The 18,867-nt window shown below is 34.3% G+C and overlaps 1 protein-coding gene across 1 annotated transcript in view; it reads left to right on the top strand.

The window, feature by feature from the left end:
- The first annotated feature begins 819 nt into the window (after window positions 1-819).
- The window catches only part of LOC144350108 (uncharacterized), a 30,696-nt gene continuing 12,648 nt past the window's right edge, over window positions 820-18,867 (top strand). The window contains exons 1-3 of the mRNA XM_085507408.1: window positions 820-1,588; window positions 12,853-13,150; window positions 13,522-13,658. Of these exons, the coding sequence (XP_085363534.1) occupies window positions 1,158-1,588; window positions 12,853-13,150; window positions 13,522-13,658 (866 nt within the window). The 5' untranslated portion in view covers window positions 820-1,157. The remainder of the gene's footprint in view (window positions 1,589-12,852; window positions 13,151-13,521; window positions 13,659-18,867) is intronic.

Genomic DNA, 18,867 nt, shown 5'->3' with positions numbered 1-18,867 from the left:
ATTTCTCCTCAAAGTTTGTTAGTGGCCATGCCCTTTGCGTATGACTGTATGATAGGCCTCTAGAACAAAGACGACCAGTAAACCTGCACATTTCACTGAGACTGAAAACCCGGTAATTTACAACTATAAATGTCATAGTACTGACTGTATGCCAGATTTATATTAATTATTTAAGCGTTGGACAAAAGTTCTCTGAAGACGTAGTTAGTCCGAGAACAGAAAAAAAAGTCCCTTGTGAAGAAAATTGTTTTGTAACAGTTACCGTGAAGTAACTACTTTTGTTATCTAATAATAAGCAGGTTTACTGTATTAACTCACAGACAGCTTCTGTCACGCGAAGGCCTTTAAAGCGCGGTGGTCGTCGCGCAGCGCGTGTTCGAATTTCAGTCAAATAAACAATGTATTTTACACGCGTTGTATACGTCGCTATGAGTCCCATATCGAGCAGGACGCGGCACGACGACTGCCGCCCTTTAAGATATCGATGTTTACCCTTTAAAAACACTGCGAAATTTAGGGGTACAATGAATATGGCTGGTTCCAAGTTTCTTACAGTAGAGAGTTTTCTTTCATTTTCTTCAGTCTGTGCCGTAGTTCATCAAATAATTTGTGTGGATGTACTTTTCCTAACTGGTTCTATAATTTGTGTCCGCCCAACCGAAATTTGGACAATACGTCATTAAAAATTAACTTTTACTTCATTTCTAGGACCGAGCCCTCACACGTTACCCAAAGTTGCTGGACAACGTGTGAGGGCGCCGTTCGTCAACCAGACAACTTTCGCTCTCATCGCATCACGTTGTTCATTTGTACCAGTTCGTTTTACGTAGACTCAAACGGGACATCACGATCATGTAAGCATAACACCATTTAGGTTAGCGCCTCTGTCGCGTAGATGTAGATGCTAGGCTAATTAGATTTGGTCTGGGCGACCACATAAGTTGACAGGAATACTTGGTGACTTTCAAGTTTATCGTTGTGCACATCATATATTTCGCTGTTGAAGGCTATATCATCAGGTCGTTGGCACAGAAACGCCATGACACCACCCATCCCGGCCGTTCGTACTGGTGTTCTTTGAAAATATGCAACAAAACGTGGTAGGCTATGGCAACTGTAAATCTTCATTACTTTCTGACATCGTATAAGTTGAAATCATGCCAGTTACTGGTGAAAATATACAGCGAATATTGGGAGTGTGTGATTTTTGGATTCGGACGAACAGAGAACGCATCGAGGTACAATTTATTGATGTCTTAGCTCGCCGTCTGAGATCATTTCACTCACTTTGGCGTAACAAGAATGTCGACAGTTCCCATGTTAACACCAGAGATGTTGTCCAAATTGATCAGGAGGAGTTGCTTGTCATCAATTACCCACGTTGTCCAAAAACTTTGGAAGAATTTGGCGTTGTTTTCAAGGATGGCGGTGAATGCAGCTTGGGAAGATCACAGTTGGCGGTAGGCGATGTCTACATAGAGTGCATATTAAGGGACAGTTGTACATATAAAGATGGTGTAGTTCACGTAAATGACGAGATACTTCAAATCAACACTATGTTGGTGCAAGGAAATCTACCGCAAACTAGGTAGGTACTTAAGTTCGTGTAAGACTTGTATTTACATAATTTAGTGATGGAATTCAAAGAATCCATTTTTAGTTCCTGCTCTGTCATAGTAATTTTTAAAAGGAATTGGCATTGCCACCTTTAAAACTCATAATTTTTAAACTTTTGAAGGAAACACTCTAGAAGACATTCATTTTGCTTTATTTAAATTGTATTTATATACAACTGTGTCTAGCCCTACAAATTAGGGACTGATAGATTTTGATAATTTATCCTTTATTCCAATCACGAAAAATCAATTACAGTCACTTGCTTTCATCTCTCAAATTTAAAATAAGCAACAAGCTGCAAGTTTTTAGATAAAAATAGCATGACATCCAAATCTAGATAAATATAGCCTTTAAAACATTGACAAAATACACCCAAGATGCCAGAGATGCAATTACATACACAGATTTTAGTATTTCAAATTTTGTCAGAATCAGAGTTACCCAAGGAACTGAGACAAGAAACATACTTTTTATTTGGTTTACATGCATGTTCCTCTTGAAATATTTAAACAATATTTTTTTAATAACTTTCTGAAAAAGTAATTTGATTGATTAAGAGTGATTCATGAAAAAAGGAGTTTCTGTATAGTACTCATGCAAGGAAATATCACGTTCATGTAACACGATGTGCCACCATAGACAATGCCGGCATGATGCAAAGGTAAAATCATGCTCTTAATTATTTCACATTTTCCCAATTGTTGGGTTTAACACAGAAGACCAAATGACTGAATATATAACCCAATTTACTGGAACAACATCAGCAAGGTATCATTCTACCTTAAAGAATGATATATTCATAATATTTGCCAGATTTATGCTAAACAATTAAGGTATTTTTATTTATTTATTTCTATTTAAAGCTGATATCTTTGGTTATAAGGTGAATGACCACAGATAGATACTGGTATATTTTAAAAGTTAACACAGAATCTTAAATTGTCACAATGTTCTTACTCTACTGAATATGATATAAATAGATATTATCTGATAAATTTAAAGTTGGGGGTGGGGGTGTCACCTGCACCCACATGAGAATTTAGACCTAAGTGAAGATAACACATGCTAAAAATGCAAAGGCTCATGGGTAGATGCTTTTTGTAAACAGCAATATGCTATGGTCTTCTGTCATATGTGCAGGTGATGACTCCCCCACTTCTAGTTAATAACAAATTTGGTTCAAATAGTAAGTTTTTAAAAAGTTTGAAATGTAATACTCAGATGATGCTCTTTTCTGCATTAGGTAAAAACTAGTAAGTTATTTTGGTGGGAGTGATCAGTGTATTCAGGAAAAATGATAACCTTATTGTTGTATTCTCCCTATATCGTGTTTTCTCATTATGGAGTTTCTGTATTGCTCTACTATTGTCTTGTTTCTATAGTGGTCAAATAGAGCAATAAATCCGATGTCAAGTCATTCATGTTGAGGTCAAAGGTACTCAAATGTCGATGTGGTTTAATTGTCCTGAGAGAACCTATTTATGCTTGTTATTGTTGCATTTACAGTCTTTTATTTGGTGGTGATAAATTGCATACCCAAGAATTCTCATCTATTGTTAGACAGAGGGAATTCTTTGTTATTGCCAAGAATAAACCTCAAATGATACAATAAGTCATTCCATCAAATACAAGGCAACATAGCTCCATCAAATAGTCCATCATATGATGTGAATTTAATTACTTTCGTTCTTTTAGCTGATATCATATAGACTACTAACATATGTTCTTTGTCTTTCTGCTTACAAATAATATTATACTGTTCAATAATCATGAGAATATTCATAAGTGGCCATAATGAATAAACTTGATTGATATTATTTATCATGTTTTTATACTTTTTATTGTGAAAAATATATATAATAATAATAATCTTTATTGCATCCTTAGAAATACAATCTTTCTATTAGTCTACAGCAATAAAGTAATAAAAGGACGTTGAGTTAGTTAAAATTAAGATAAAAATAATAGTAAATTTATTTATTTATTTATTTATTTATTTATTTATTTATTTATTTATTTATTTATTTATTTATTTATTTATTTATTTATTTATTTATTTATTTATTTATTTATTTATTTATTTATTTATTTATTTATTTATTTATTTATTTATTTATTTATTTATTTATTTATTTATTTATTTATTGCTTCTTTTTTGTAACAGGGGCTCACTATGTAAACTAGGAGCTGCACCAAATAAAAAAAATACATTTCACTCAAAGACTAATGAAAAACAAAACAAACAAAAAAAAAACTTTTGATAGACAAAAAGAAATTAAGTTACATGAACTAAGATAACAAAATATAACAACAACAAAAGACATCTAAAAGTAGCAACAACAAAAAAAATAAAAAAAAAAATAAGAAAACTAAAATATAAGAAGTACACTGGAAAAATATTAAATATTATCTGTATACCTCTTTCTACTGTCCATGGCATCAACTAAGAATTTTTTTGTAAAAGTATCAATTTCGTCACACAGGACTGAATTATACTGCCTTGTATTGTCACCCAGGATTAAACATAGCACTTCTTTGTTTGCTATGAAGTCTTTATGTAAATTTATTTCATTTTTGTTACATAGGAGCATTTCAATCCCTTCCATTAGAGTTTTTCTCTTTGCTTAGAAACATTCACAATTGTAATATGAAATGCTCCAGTGTTTCAGGTTCCTTTTTGCAACATGGACAGATACAATCATTATTATCCAAGTAAATGAAAGTACCATGTAATGAGTTTATAAAGAATTTTCATTTCTGGTTTCAAAAGATCTGTACCTATACTTCCCTACTTGTTTAAAGCGGGGAGAGTCTCGCCTACGCATGCATCAGATGGCCATAGCGTGTCATTGTTTACAAACAAGCGTCTACCCATGAGCCTTTGTGTTTTTAGCGTGTGTTATCGTCGCTTGGGACTCAATTCCCACGCGTGCACAGGTCACGGCCCTCACGCTTTAATTATATTTTGGTTATAATTATTGCTCATCAGCTATATAAATGTTTTTTGTATATTATCTATTTCTTTAGGGAGTTCAATATTTTCCTTGATTTTGTCTTAATAATTGTTGTAGAGATGACAATCCATGAAGAAATGTAATTCATCTTCAGTTTATGCAAGTTCTATTTTCAATTGGAATTTGGGGTTGAGTTTGCCTACCTGTTTCAATAGCAAGGTTATGGTTACTGGTTCTAAATTTACATAAAGTGACTCTTTTTTTGAGGAAAGGTCCAGATAAATATGGTTCATATAAGTATATTAACATTACATATGTTCTTAGCTTTGTTTTTTCTTTATGACATTCTTTCCAGAATTCAATGTACCGGTAATCCTTTTTTATCACATTTGTAATTTGTTTTGAATCCTGTGTTAAATTGTTTCCTATCACAGATTTGTTTAATTTCTGAATTGAAATACTCCATGATAAGTTTGACTTCATCTGTTTCTGGAAGATCCTTAATTATAGACCAGTATGAATGTAAAAATAACTGTGTGAATATCTTTTACTTTATATAATGCATTCACCTGACCATAGTGCACATTACCAGACCACAGTGTACATCATCTGACCACAATGCACGTCACCTGACCACAATGCACGTCACCTGACCGCAGTGCACGTCACCTGACCGCAGTGCACGTCACCTGACCGCAGTGCACGTCACCTGACCGCAGTGCACGTCACCTGACCACAGTGCACGTCACCTGACCACAGTGCACGTGTCACCTGATCAATTGGCATATCACACGACAAAATACAATACAAAATATGGTTGCAGACCCATTTACTTCATCAGTTGTAGATATGTACTTAGCATAAATTAGCATATGATTCGTAACACAAAATAGAAACAGAGTTGGGTTATGTGATAACAATTGTTCTCACTGGTATTCATTTAATTCTTTGATGCTTGTATGTGTTGTATCATGGACTGTTCTATCCATGCCCAGAATTTTTACACAATGCACTTAATAGCAGAATCGTAATATACATTGTAAACAGATGTGATATTTTAAGATAAATCATCAGACTTCAATATTTGTGTACACATGTGGGGTGGGGGTGGGAAACATGTCCACATATGCTTTAAATCAAATCCAATGAATCAAGAGCTGAACAGTATGAATTAGAAGGTATGAGTTAATTTTGTATAGTAATAACACTAGAGATTTGTATACATTTTTGAACTATTAATCTAGTAGTAGTTTTTACAGGCCCCTGTTTCTATTAAAGGTGGATATCGCCTACTGATTATTGAAAACTGTGATGTGTTATTTTCAGGTTCTTTATTCTTGGTTCAAATCCAGGGATTGAATATTATTCACTAAAACAACTTCCATGACAACATATATCAAATTATATTCCATACCACAACAATCAGATTAGCGATATATTCATTAAAATTTATTAAAATTGTGCATTTATCAAACCAAGTAATTCCAGACTTGTGTGGTGCAATATCATTATTATCAGAAAACTGAACAGAACTAATACAGGTGATAGAAATAAAATAAATAATAAAATTGTTTGATCCATAATAACTGTTTTCATTTCTTTAGGTTTTCCTGTTGAAAACTAGACACAGGAAACCCATATGTGAATGATCTATTGAGCACTAAAAAAAAACTATTGCTTATGCATAATTCATGAGGTGTAACATATGGTAGCTTTCAGTGTGACCAGCTTATATTGTTGTGACGCATGTGTCCAGTGACAACAAAATGTAATATACCCCCGGTATATTTATAAAGTGGTATTTGCATCATTGAAGGTCAAAATAATATTTTATTTTAATATATTGTATGTCAACTTTGAAAAATATAACATTGACTTTAAAATGTATAATACTAAAATAATACTGATATAAACAAGATAACAAGTAATTATTTTGGATTCTTAAATATTAGGTTTTGTTACATTAGTTTACTCTCCGTACATATTACATGTTTGTCTGCCCAACGTGCATTCAAGATAAATTTTTTAGATAATGTCAACATTTTGTAAAAATATTTGTTGTAGTTAACATACATGCATGTACGTTTGTTATCAGGTCGTTAACAGTGTTTGCGTGTTTCTACATGAATTTTCAAATTAGTTTTTGTTCTCTATTTCTGTTTCATCAAGTTAAAACTGTAAAATTATTACTGGGACTACTTTTCTGAAATGCAATCAATATTTTGAAAAATGCTAAATTTATTTCATTATCAGTCTTATCCAATGTTACCATGAAGTATGAATATAAACCCTGGTAATCTGGTTTGCTTTAATCTGCTTTATATAGGCTTTGTTGTCTATTTTCAATCTGACCTTTTTTGTTTTAAATATTATTTCAAAAACGATTGCCTTCAAACGATTTGAGTGATTTTGTAGAATTTTTTTTTTTTAAACTAACAACATTATTTTTCAAATTTTAAAATTGAGCCATTTCATATCAATTAATGCATTGTAATGCAAATTAAGCATATTGACATGCCATATGTATGGTATATTTACTTATTTGTATTATGTACAGTCAAATGTAAATATAAATGAATATGTTTCTATGTATGGGCATTAACATTGGAAAAAAAATCACCTTATTTCCTTGCCATGTACTGCCTCTAGAGGGCGCTATACTTTCATCTGTGGATATGTAAATACCGGTAGTACTCCCAGCTTTTGATTCATTGATAAATATCACAGTTGCCAAACTTTAGCTTTCTTCCTTGTTGTGTCAAATAGAACCTTGTCTGAAAAATGTGGTTCACGTGCATTTGAAATGATAATACTTCTGTTTTATATGTCCCTTTTAATTCTGATTGTAAAACATAAATCCTCATAAATGTTGTCCCCATTGTTTTTATGTTTTTGTGCCAACATTGAATGTCACTGCGACTTAAACACTGTTTTTTAATGTGCACATTCTGGCATATATAGTGCATTTCACCACATAAACCATTTTTGAGACAAGGTTAGGGGTAAACATTTATTGTGTTATCCCATGCATCATCAACAGGTCGGGCAAACACAAGCACCTGGAGATATCATGCGGCTTAACCAAAGTCTCCTCTAAGTTGCATTAATAAGTGAATGAATCCCTATCACTCAATTTAGCCTTCCATTGAGTCTGTGCCATACTAAATCAGATTAAGGTTCATATAGGTTGATGCAATAACCATTGCCAATGGTAAACATTAATTGTCTGTGGTATTATTTTGATGATCCAGCATATAATGTAAAATGCTAATTTTCTGCGAAGTCGCGAGGGCGAAAATCCAGGCGTTTTAACCACCTGGCAACCATCTGGATGTAAACAAAGGCCAAAAACAAGATTATACCTCTACGTATGTAACAAGTAAAAATTTGTTGGATCAGAATTACTTCAAAGTTGAGTTTGTGCTGTTTCCTCAACTTTAGATGTTTTCACTGGCTTTTCGCCCCAACGTGCTCTACAGCAGATCGTGCAAATCCCATAGAAATACTCCAAACAGTGTTATACGTCTTAGCAATATTGAATATTCAGTGATTTTGCTCAGCCCCAACTCTTGGATACGGTTTCAATAAAGAATATTATTATACATCTGTCACTGTAACGTCATAAGTTACAGCGTGCCGTAATCTTGCGGTATTTTACGGGGTATTTTCATCCTATTATATTAGGAAATGCAAACTCCAAATATGGAATGATTACGTGCGTAAGCGTCCTCTAATAATAATAATAATAATTATAATAATAATAATAACAAACATGGCTGCCACCAGGGTTTGACCGGACTCCACACAAAGAAGTTCGCTGATTCTGTTCTAAACTTTTTGGATTTTGGCATTCCCAGGATGTATCCTTGGGCGGCAAAGATGTATAATAATAAGGTTATTACGAGATTACCTCAAAGTATGCATGATGAAAGTACGTCGTCGCATTGACCTCTGCTGCCCGATGGTCGATACTCCCGGTGTACTGTCTTTGTGCATACTTTGAGGTATTCTCGTAATAACCTTATATTATTATTATTACACTTTGTGGTTAATATGACTCAATGAATCACATTATGCAATGCCAAAGTTTTCCATAAGATGCTATTTGTGATAATGCGTGTTAATTTATTCTTTGTTTGGGAGAGTTTTTATTCAGAAAATTGACACTATCACTATAAAAGTGACAAGATATTCTAAGCTTTTTAGTTTTCGTTGCATATTTATTGGCTGTTTGGGAAATGGAATCTTTTTAAATCCCTGTCATCTGTTAAACATTGGCTTCATATAATGTTCTAAAATATTATGTCAAATTATGAGGAATGTTTAATGTCTGTTTTCTCATTGATCAATCACTAAGCAAGTAGCAATGACTTTTATATGCAAGATTATGTCATACACAAATGTATTAATTTCATGTATGGCACCCTCTAGTGTTCAATGCAAAGAAAACTTTTGTTGTTTTTGCTTCAACATGACAGTTTAAAGTATGATACGCTTGTTTAAATATTAGTTATAATTCAAGAAAAATCTTGAAAAAAATATCCAATATAATGCAGTTAAATATTCCATATTACTGCATTTACTCACTTTTGGGTAAAATGTTTGGTTTTGAGACACTTTGATTTTCACGATGAAATGTCATTTTTAATATAAAAATATCACATAGATATATGTTTATTTACAACACTGGCTCCAGAGAGATCAGCAGTAAGGTCACTAAAATTACATAACAACAAAGTAAGGGTAACAAAATAACCAAACAAAAAGAAACATATGATAATTTTGTTTTTAAATGTGATTTGCTCTCTTCATATAATGATTTAATGTTGCTGCCTTGTAGAAATGTTGCATTTTATAAATTTATCTTTTTCAGTAATTTAGTATTTTCATCTTTCATAAAACTAGATGGATGGATTTTGAAGCTTTTTCATATAGTCATTGTCTCGGCTGTTTATAAAGGGGACAAGATATTTCATGCGGTAGAATGGTTGTTATTTTGCGAGACAAATTTCAGAAAAACAAAGAAATTATTGTTACCGTGTTTACATTCATATGTAAATACCAAAAACTATTAAGGTAGCGAGACTATTATTTGTGTTGAAAATTACGATTTTCACATTTATTTATTAATTGATGAAATGCACTATAAACTTTCATATGATAAAGTCAACATAACATAGAATGTCATGTAAGTTGGTTAAAATGTAGATTTTCTGAAGGAAAGCAAGGCAGCCTCAGTAGTGTTTTCCAAAATCAACAACACAGGTTTAATCTGTGTGCCTATAAGTTTCAAAGATAAACTCAAGACAAAGCAATGTTAGGATGTGTTATCAGTAGCTATCTGACACACAATGAGTGTTTCCAAACATTTGAGTGGTTTGTCTCTGCCCCTGTTTGTTTCACAGATTAGTCATTTGCATATGAATGTGTCAGACACAAGGTCACACAGCCACTGAAAAAAATCATTGATTTTGGTGTTTTCATATGTCGAATTTATCCAAATATAGCTATCCCATTCCTTTAATTTTTTGGTTTCCAATAGCCTTACACATTTGGATGTCCCTACACATGTTAAAACAGATCTTGATGGGAAAACAAATTGATTGTGCCGATAAACAAGCTTGAAAATCTTTGCTGTGACTTCATGGACGTTTTCTAGGAGTTTATGTTTTTCAAAATACAAGGTCTTTAACAAAAAATAACGTATACTTATTGTCGTCGGATTAACACCAAATTTTCACAGCTTTAAGGTGACAATGAGAGGAACTTGAATGTGTCCAGACAAACTATTTCATTGATTATTTACCAACGAGTTGTGGTTTGAGTTGGGGGCAATGCGACTAAAACAGTAATTGAAATTCAGCACAGTATTTTTTAAAACTCGTTGCTTGAATAAAACTGACCAGACACATTCAATTTACCAGACTATTGAACAACTAGGAAAAGTGAAAAAAATACTTCTTACCGCCAGCATAAATGCATAATTATTTTTTTTACGGAAAAAGTAATTTTTCACCTTTGATTGAGTAACGCGTCGTAGAATGCAGATACGGGCATGCAAAATACACTTGTGAAAAGCTTGAAGTCTGGCGATTCTAAAAATATATACTTTCCCGGGTCTATTTGTAGTCATTCAGTCACAATTAGAAGATGAAAACAAGTATGCAAATAATAGTCCTGCTACCTTAAATCCTACTAAGTGGGTCTTTGTGGGTGGTTATTGAGTCCCTCCAAGCTGACCTGTGTGGGTGGTTATTGAGTCCCTCCAAGCTGACCTGAGTGGGTGGTTATTGAGTCCCTCCAAGCTGACCTGTGTGGGTGGTTATTGAGTCCCTCCAAGCTGACCTGAGTGGGTGGTTATTCAGTCCCTCCAAGCTGACCTGTGTGGGTGGTTATTGAGTCCCTCCAAGCTGACCTGAGTGGGTGGTTATTGAGTCCCTCCAAGCTGACCTGAGTGGGTGGTTATTGAGTCCCTCCAAGCTGACCTGTGTGTGGTTATTGAGTCCCTCCAAGCTGACCTGTGTGGGTGGTTATTGAGTCCCTCCAAGCTGACTTGAGTGTGTGGTTATTGAGTCCCTCCAAGCTAACCTGAGTGGGTGGTTATTGAGTCCCTCCAAGCTGACCTGAGTGTGTGGTTATTGAGTCCCTCCAAGCTGACCTGTGTGGGTGGTTATTGAGTCCCTCCAAGCTGACCTGAGTGTGTGGTTATTGAGTCCCTCCAAGCTGACCTGAGTGGGTGGTTATTGAGTCCCTCCAAGCTGACCTGAGTGGGTGGTTATTGAGTCCCTCCAAGCTGACCTGAGTGTGTGGTTATTGAGTCCCTCCAAGCTGACCTGTGTGGGTGGTTATTGAGTCCCTCCAAGCTGACCTGAGTGGGTGGTTATAGAGTTCCTCCAAGCTGACCTGTGTGGGTGGTTATTGTGTCCCTCCAAGCTGACCTGTGTGGGTGGTTGTGTCCCTCCAATTTGACCTGAGTGGGTGGTTATTGAGTCCCTCCAAGCTGACCTGTGTGGGTGGTTATTGAGTCCCTCCAAGCTGACCTGAGTGTGTGGTTATTGAGTCCCTCCAAGCTGACCTGTGTGGGTGGTTATTGAGTCCCTCCAAGCTGACCTGAGTGGCTGGGTTGTTCTGAAGTATTTACTGCTAAGAAAAAAAAATACAACCACTTACTGATAATAATCATCTACAGTTGAACAATACTACATGTAGGTGAAGTATTCCTTGCAACCTGTTACTGTGTGCAACAGTGTCTTGCATGAATGATAGGTTGGTATTCCTGGTCGATAACTCTGTATCTGCGTGTGTTTTGATTTCTTATATGCATATACTGTTTAATTTTCTCTGATGGGAATAGATGATTTTCCGTACAATTTCGAGATCTTGCGAGATGCATGAAAGACGCGTGTCGAACGTCAGCCGCAAAAATCGAACGATTTGATTTTGAACTAGAATTTCTTTATTTCGTAGCTTACATTGGCCGGCCTATCTTTGACAGAGGAATATTGCTTCCGAATACCCTTACTTAATCGAAATTGCCTATCATCAAATGTGGACAGCACATTATTAAACATGGAAATGTCCCCGAAATACTTTCGCGTTTGTCGAATCCCACGCGATGTTTGACGCGACTACGACGCTATGACCTTTGTTTGTCCTGTTTTTACGTTCAATTTCACGCATAACGCATGATTCTCGCAGTGAACGAAAAATGGTCTATTGTTTTTTAATTATTCAGTGTCATTCATCATAAAGCAGTGACTGTCACTCAATGTCTTTTGCACCACATAAATTGTCAAATACAAAATTTCATGATTTTCATCTACTTGCAAAATCTTTGACAATTTTTTTTCTGTAAAATTGAAGCTGTTCATTGTATGGTTATTCAGAGTAGGTCAGTAGATAGTTTATTGATTATTACATATTTTTACTCAGTGCTAATCTATATGTCGATTTCAATTAATTTGGGATGTGGAAAAATAGTTGTGATAATCTGGACCGTGTTTATAAAATCTGAAACAGCAGTGCTTCAAACCTTGGGTGTCTGACACATTCCACAACTATCTTTGTAGGTTGGTGTAATTTATGGAGCCACTTTAAAGATCTCAAGGTTGTGTGTAAATGAATAAAACTTTTGAAGTACATGTTTACATACTATTTGTGCTGATTTACGTTATACAGGTAGTATCTTATGAATAAAAACATTTTCCAGAAACAAAAATGTGTTCTCTATAATTAAATATACATAGACAGTGGAATATTAATAGTATTTCTTTTATTGCAGAGAAATTCTACAAAATGAATTGTTGAGTGGAAAAGTTTGTTTAATTATGCTGAGAAAAATAAAAAGGAAAGCACCAGCACCACCCAAGAAACCTACAGTACCACCGCCATCTCCTCCAAAACGACAACCACATAGCCCTGTACCATATCAAGACCAGCCTGAACAAGAAAGAAAGATGACACCAGTCACCAGTCATAGTGCTGTCAATAAAGAGGGTGCACCATTTGTCACAAGTCATAATACTGTGAACAGACATGATTCAAACATCTCATTTATACTGCCAAGAGCTACAAAATGGGCAAGTATAATTTTCAAGTTAAAGCATCTTCTGAATACACGCATAATTAGTACCCTTTATTTTCTCCAAGTTGCTCACAAAAATTAATGAAATTCTCAGTTAGTAATTTTGAATTCTATTAGTCAAATTGTTCTTGTGAATACTTCAGGAAATCCCCAGCAGAGACATCATCAAATGATGTTCAAAACTGATCTTTTTATTTTCCATAATGCCATTGAAAGTCAGTGATGGGGATATTTGCATAGTATAGGTAGTTACTTATTTAGGATTTATTCCCACCTAGTGCAGTAACGAATCACGAACTGTTACTGTAGGTCTTATTTATTACCATATGAACTCCATTCTCTAACAATACTTGTTTTTTATTTCAGAAAAGAGCGGTTATAAAAATGCATCTGGTGAAGGGAAGAGAAGGTTTGGGAATACGCATCACAGGAGGGAAGGGATCCAGGAAAGGAGATGTCGGAATATTTGTTGCTGGAATTGAACATGGTAAAGCTGCTTACAAGTGAGTATCATATTTCTTTATTCAAATAAAAACAATATTGATAAGTGATGCTGAAGACTTTTCTCTGGTAGTATGTGTTGGTAAGAAGGGATTTGTACTGTAATGTGGAGAATAAATAACAATTTGAAAAATAATACATTAAAGATAAACAAACAATATAAACAATACAAATTATTTTACTTCAAGCTTTTCAGCTAGTAAATATCATTATCATACTTCTGTCACCGTAACACCACAAGTTACAGCGTCACATAATTTTACGGTATTTACAGGGTATTTTCATCCTACCCTATTAGGAAATGCAAATTCCAAATATGGAATGATTACGTGCGTAAGCGTTCTCTAATAATAAAAACAAACATGGCTGTCACCAGGATTCGACCGAACTCAACACAAAGAAGTTCGCTGATTCTGTTCTAAACATTTTGGATTTCGGCATTCCCTTGATGTATCCTTGGAAGGAAAAATGTATAAAAATAAGGTTATTACAAGGATACCTCGAAGTATGCACTCAAACAGTACGCATGGTATTTTCATCCTACCACATTAGGAAATGCAAATTCCAAATATGGAATGATTACGTGCGTAAGCGTACCCTAATAATAAAAACAAACATGGCTGCCACCAGGGTTTGACCGGACTCAACACAAAGAAGTTCGCTGATTATGTTCTAAACGTTTTGGATTTCGGCATTCCCTTGATGTGTCCTTGGAAGGTATAACGTATAAAAATAAGGTTATTACAAAGATACCTCAAAGTATGCACTCCAACAGTACGCCATTGCATTGACCTCCGCTGCACGTGGGTTGATACTCTCACTGTACTGTGTTCTTGCATACTTTTCGGTATCCTTGTAATGACCTCATATTATCATATACATAGACTCTATATCACATTGTTGTAATGTCACACTGTGGTGATATGCATTTCATAATTCAGTACATGGGTGTGATACTACACTTTTTACTTTGTTACTGAGGTAATAGCATGGTGTCAAAACTAGGACAAGTTACAACACCTACCGGTACATATAATAGACATGCTATTTTGAATATTCAGCTTGTGTATAGACTCTCATTATGCACAAAGTTTGATGAGTATTGTAGAATATAACAAGAATTTCTATTGAGGAATGTAAGTGCTCAGATGTTTGCTGTACCTGATTCCTGTTGTGCAGTTTCACCATTGTTTGAGTTAACGTAGGCCGACTGTTTAGAGGATGATGTCTCAGTTTTGTGGGGAATATATTTGAAGTGAGAAATGTTGGTATAAAAGTTACAAAATGTATGAAATGCAGCAAACTCAAGCATGATTTTTGAAATGATTGCATTCGGCTACCCTTTTTGCAAATTTGTGCACTTAGATTTCCAATACCATAGCACCCCTCCTGACACATAATAGAATGTTCCCGACAACCAGCCAATTGATATTATTACAAGTAATTTGCAACAAATTATCCTCCTTGAATATTATCACAGGAACTGGTGAAATCTAACATTATTTACTTAATCACCTTAATTAAAGTAAATTTGCATAATATTAATATCTGATGTTGTATTTCATTCAAATGAATATCAAACAGTATAATAGGGTTTGTATAGAATGTCTCACCGGTAATTAGCATCCATTCGTTTTCTGATGTTCAATTTTCAACTCAACAGGTTGTTACCAGCATGTTTTCCTGAATTTTAATAGAATCCTCAAGTTGGCAATACTGGTTATATTTATTGTTTCTCATCAACTAAAATATAAAAACCAATTATTTAAAAATGGGTGGGTGGTGGTGTTGAGTTTAATAGAATCGTCACACAAGCTGCATGTGCCTAGCAGGGCTTAATTACAATATTTGTATAGTATACTAATCTAATTTCATGAAAAGCCTTCTCATGAGTGTATGTAGTACATAATATTAAAAAATATATTATTTTTATTATATCGCAAATATTACTCCTATAATTTTTCATTATTATATATAGATTTTTGATGCTGTTAACATTATTTTTTTTTATAATATTTATAAATTTTGATTGAAATTCAAATGAGGCTGTGATTCAATATTGGAATGCTCTTTTGTATTGTATGTGTAGAAAGCTGATTGCATGATGTTAAGGTCATTTTGAAATTCATCTATACTAGTGACATCAATATCTCAGTTTTGATTGGTTGCCATTTAGTGCTTTTAAAATGTTATTTAAATATTTATAAATTAAATGTAATAGGTGATCTGAAATGAGTGTATGGTTTACTAAATATTTCATTGGTATGGCCATTTGATAGCAGAGATAACTTTTTATTGCCAGCCAGTTCATATTCACTTAGCTGTAGTATGTAGTGGTAGCAGCAGCAGCAGTAGTAGTAGTAGTAGTAGTAGGGATAGCAGTAGTGGAAGATGTAGCAGTGGTGGTGGTGGTCGTCGTGGCAGCGGCAGCAGCAGTCGTAGTGGAAGATGTAGTAGTAGTGGTGGTGGTGGTGGTCACGGTCGTGGCGGCGGTGGCGGCAGCAGCAGTCGTAGTGGAAGATGTAGTAGTAGTGGTTGTGGTGGTGGTCACGGTCATGGCCACGGTCGTGGCGGCCATAGCGGTGGTCGCAGTGGTAGTGGTAGAAAAGTCATTATTAGGTGAGAGATGAAATATGGAGATTTTGAATTTTTTCATAGATGGTAAAGGTATTTTTTCCTAATGTTTGGCAAATTCCATATGGATGTATGACTTGCTGTATTTCTCATCACACATGCAGTGTGATTAGCTGTTAATAATGTCAGCAACTGTTACCTTTTGCAAATTTTTTTTTTATGTGCCATGTGTGTGTTTGTATGATTGTGGCAATATTTTAGGATTTGTGATGGAACTCAACGCGTTTAGGTTTTAATATTTTGGGTTTCACTAGAAATTAAATGTATAAAGGTTTGTTCACTAACAAAACATGTTTTGATACCTCTATTTATATTTAAATACTGAATGTATACATTGTAAGACAATATGGTAGACAAAGTGTTTGACTGAATTTCAGGTTTTTAATTAAAATTTTAAATTCATGTCAAACGGTACAAAGCTGTGACTGAATTTGATTGATAGTGATGTCATGGCAACCATTTTAGATCAGATCTCATTGGTGATACATGTGATAGACCATATGGAGAACAAGAATACACAATTTATTGACATCTATCTGTAATATTGAAATTTTCTTTTCATTTCATGCAAAAAATTAGTGACACATTTTTAAAACAAGATGAAAAATTAAAAAATAATATTGATTATAATGATTCATTGTTGTAATTTAGGGTGTCAAATTTAATTATCTGCCACTTGCATTTAATTATTATTTCACAATACATTGCATATTATATTATTTCATGATTGATGTTGCATTTGAAAATTAATTGCTACAATGTAAACTTTTTCACTTCATCTTAAATCTGAATGAAAGTATGAACTTTGATTTGTCACTAACTTTGTCTGCCATGGCATCATGCCATTTCTTCATATTAATGTGTTTATTTCGGTAGGATATGATTTTTCTTATAAAATTATTTTTTTTATGTATAATGTATAATTTGTAAATCTTTTAGTCATTACTACATATACCGGTTGTACTAATGCTGTCTTTGTCACTTGTTGCCACTATTGATCGCACAGATTGTACATTGTTCCATTGTCTGTCAGTAATAACCTTGTATCGGCAGTATTTTTCCTTTTCAACTGTCGTCACGTGAGACTATGATTTTCACTGATTGCCGCTTACATTAATAGCATTTTCATCAACATTCAGGACTATTGCATTTTTACTAATCAGAGGGTCTTTATCCCAATATATCTAGCTATGCTGTATGTCTTGGTCAATGTGGAGGGGTTTATGTACTGTAAAATACTTTATTTTGGCTGAAGGAATGATTCAGTGAAAATAAATTCTAGTGAATATACCTTTTTTCCTATATTTTACATTCAACTTGTCGAGAGTCATTGAAAATAAAATAAGGGTCAATTTCTCTGTGTCTTTGATTCTTTCTATTAGAGATGTAATAAGGGTCCATTGCCCTGTGTCTTTGATTCTTTCTATTAGAGATGTAATAAGGGTCCATTGCCCTGTGTCTTTGTTTCTTTCTATTAGAGATGTAATAAGGGTCTATTGCCCTGTGTCTTTGTTTCTTTCTATTAGAGATGTAATAAGGGTCCATTGCCCTGTGTCTTTGTTTCTTTCTATTAGAGATGTAATAAGGGTCTATTGCCCTGTGTCTTTGTTTCTTTCTATTAGAGATGTAATAAGGGTCTATTGCCCTGTGTCTTTGTTTCTTTCTATTAGAGATGTAATAAGGGTCTATTGCCCTGTGTCTTTGTTTCTTTCTATTAGAGATGTAATAAGGGTCTATGTCCCTGTGTCTTTGTTTCTTTCTATTAGAGATGTAATAAGGGTCTATTGCCCTGTGTCTTTGTTTCTTTCTATTAGAGATGTAATAAGGGTCTATTTCCCTGTGTCTTTGATTCTTTCTATTAGAGATGTAATAAGGGTCTATTGCCCTGTGTCTTTGTTTCTTTCTATTAGAGATGTAATAAGGGTCTATTGCCCTGTGTCTTTGTTTCTTTCTATTAGAGATGTAATAAGGGTCTATTGCCCTGTGTCTTTGTTTCTTTCTATTAGAGATGTAATAAGGGTCTATTGCCCTGTGTCTTTGTTTCTTTCTATTAGAGATGTAATAAGGGTCTATGTCCCTGTGTCTTTGTTTCTTTCTATTAGAGATGTAATAAGGGTCTATTGCCCTGTGTCTTTGTTTCTTTCTATTAGAGATGTAATAAGGGTCTATTTCCCTGTGTCTTTGATTCTTTCTATTAGAGATGTAATAAGGGTCTATTGCCCTGTGTCTTTGTTTCTTTCTATTAGAGATGTAATAAGGGTCTATTTCCCTGTGTCTTTGATTCTTTCTATTAGAGATGTAATAAGGGTCTATTGCCCTGTGTCTTTGTTTCTTTCTATTAGAGATGTAATAAGGGTCTATTGCCCTGTGTCTTTGTTTCTTTCTATTAGAGATGTAATAAGGGTCTATTTCCCTGTGTCTTTGATTCTTTCTATTAGAGATGTAATAAGGGTCTATTGCCCTGTGTCTTTGTTTCTTTCTATTAGAGATGTAATAAGGGTCTATTTCCCTGTGTCTTTGTTTCTTTCTATTAGAGATGTAATAAGGGTCTATGTCCCTGTGTCTTTGTTTCTTTCT

This window comes from Saccoglossus kowalevskii, chromosome 13, assembly GCF_978046115.1.
Source record: "Saccoglossus kowalevskii chromosome 13, keSacKowa6.1, whole genome shotgun sequence".
Taxonomy (NCBI): domain Eukaryota; kingdom Metazoa; phylum Hemichordata; class Enteropneusta; family Harrimaniidae; genus Saccoglossus; species Saccoglossus kowalevskii.
Note: the sequence above shows the minus strand (reverse complement) of the source record. Positions and strands in the feature narration are given on the sequence as shown.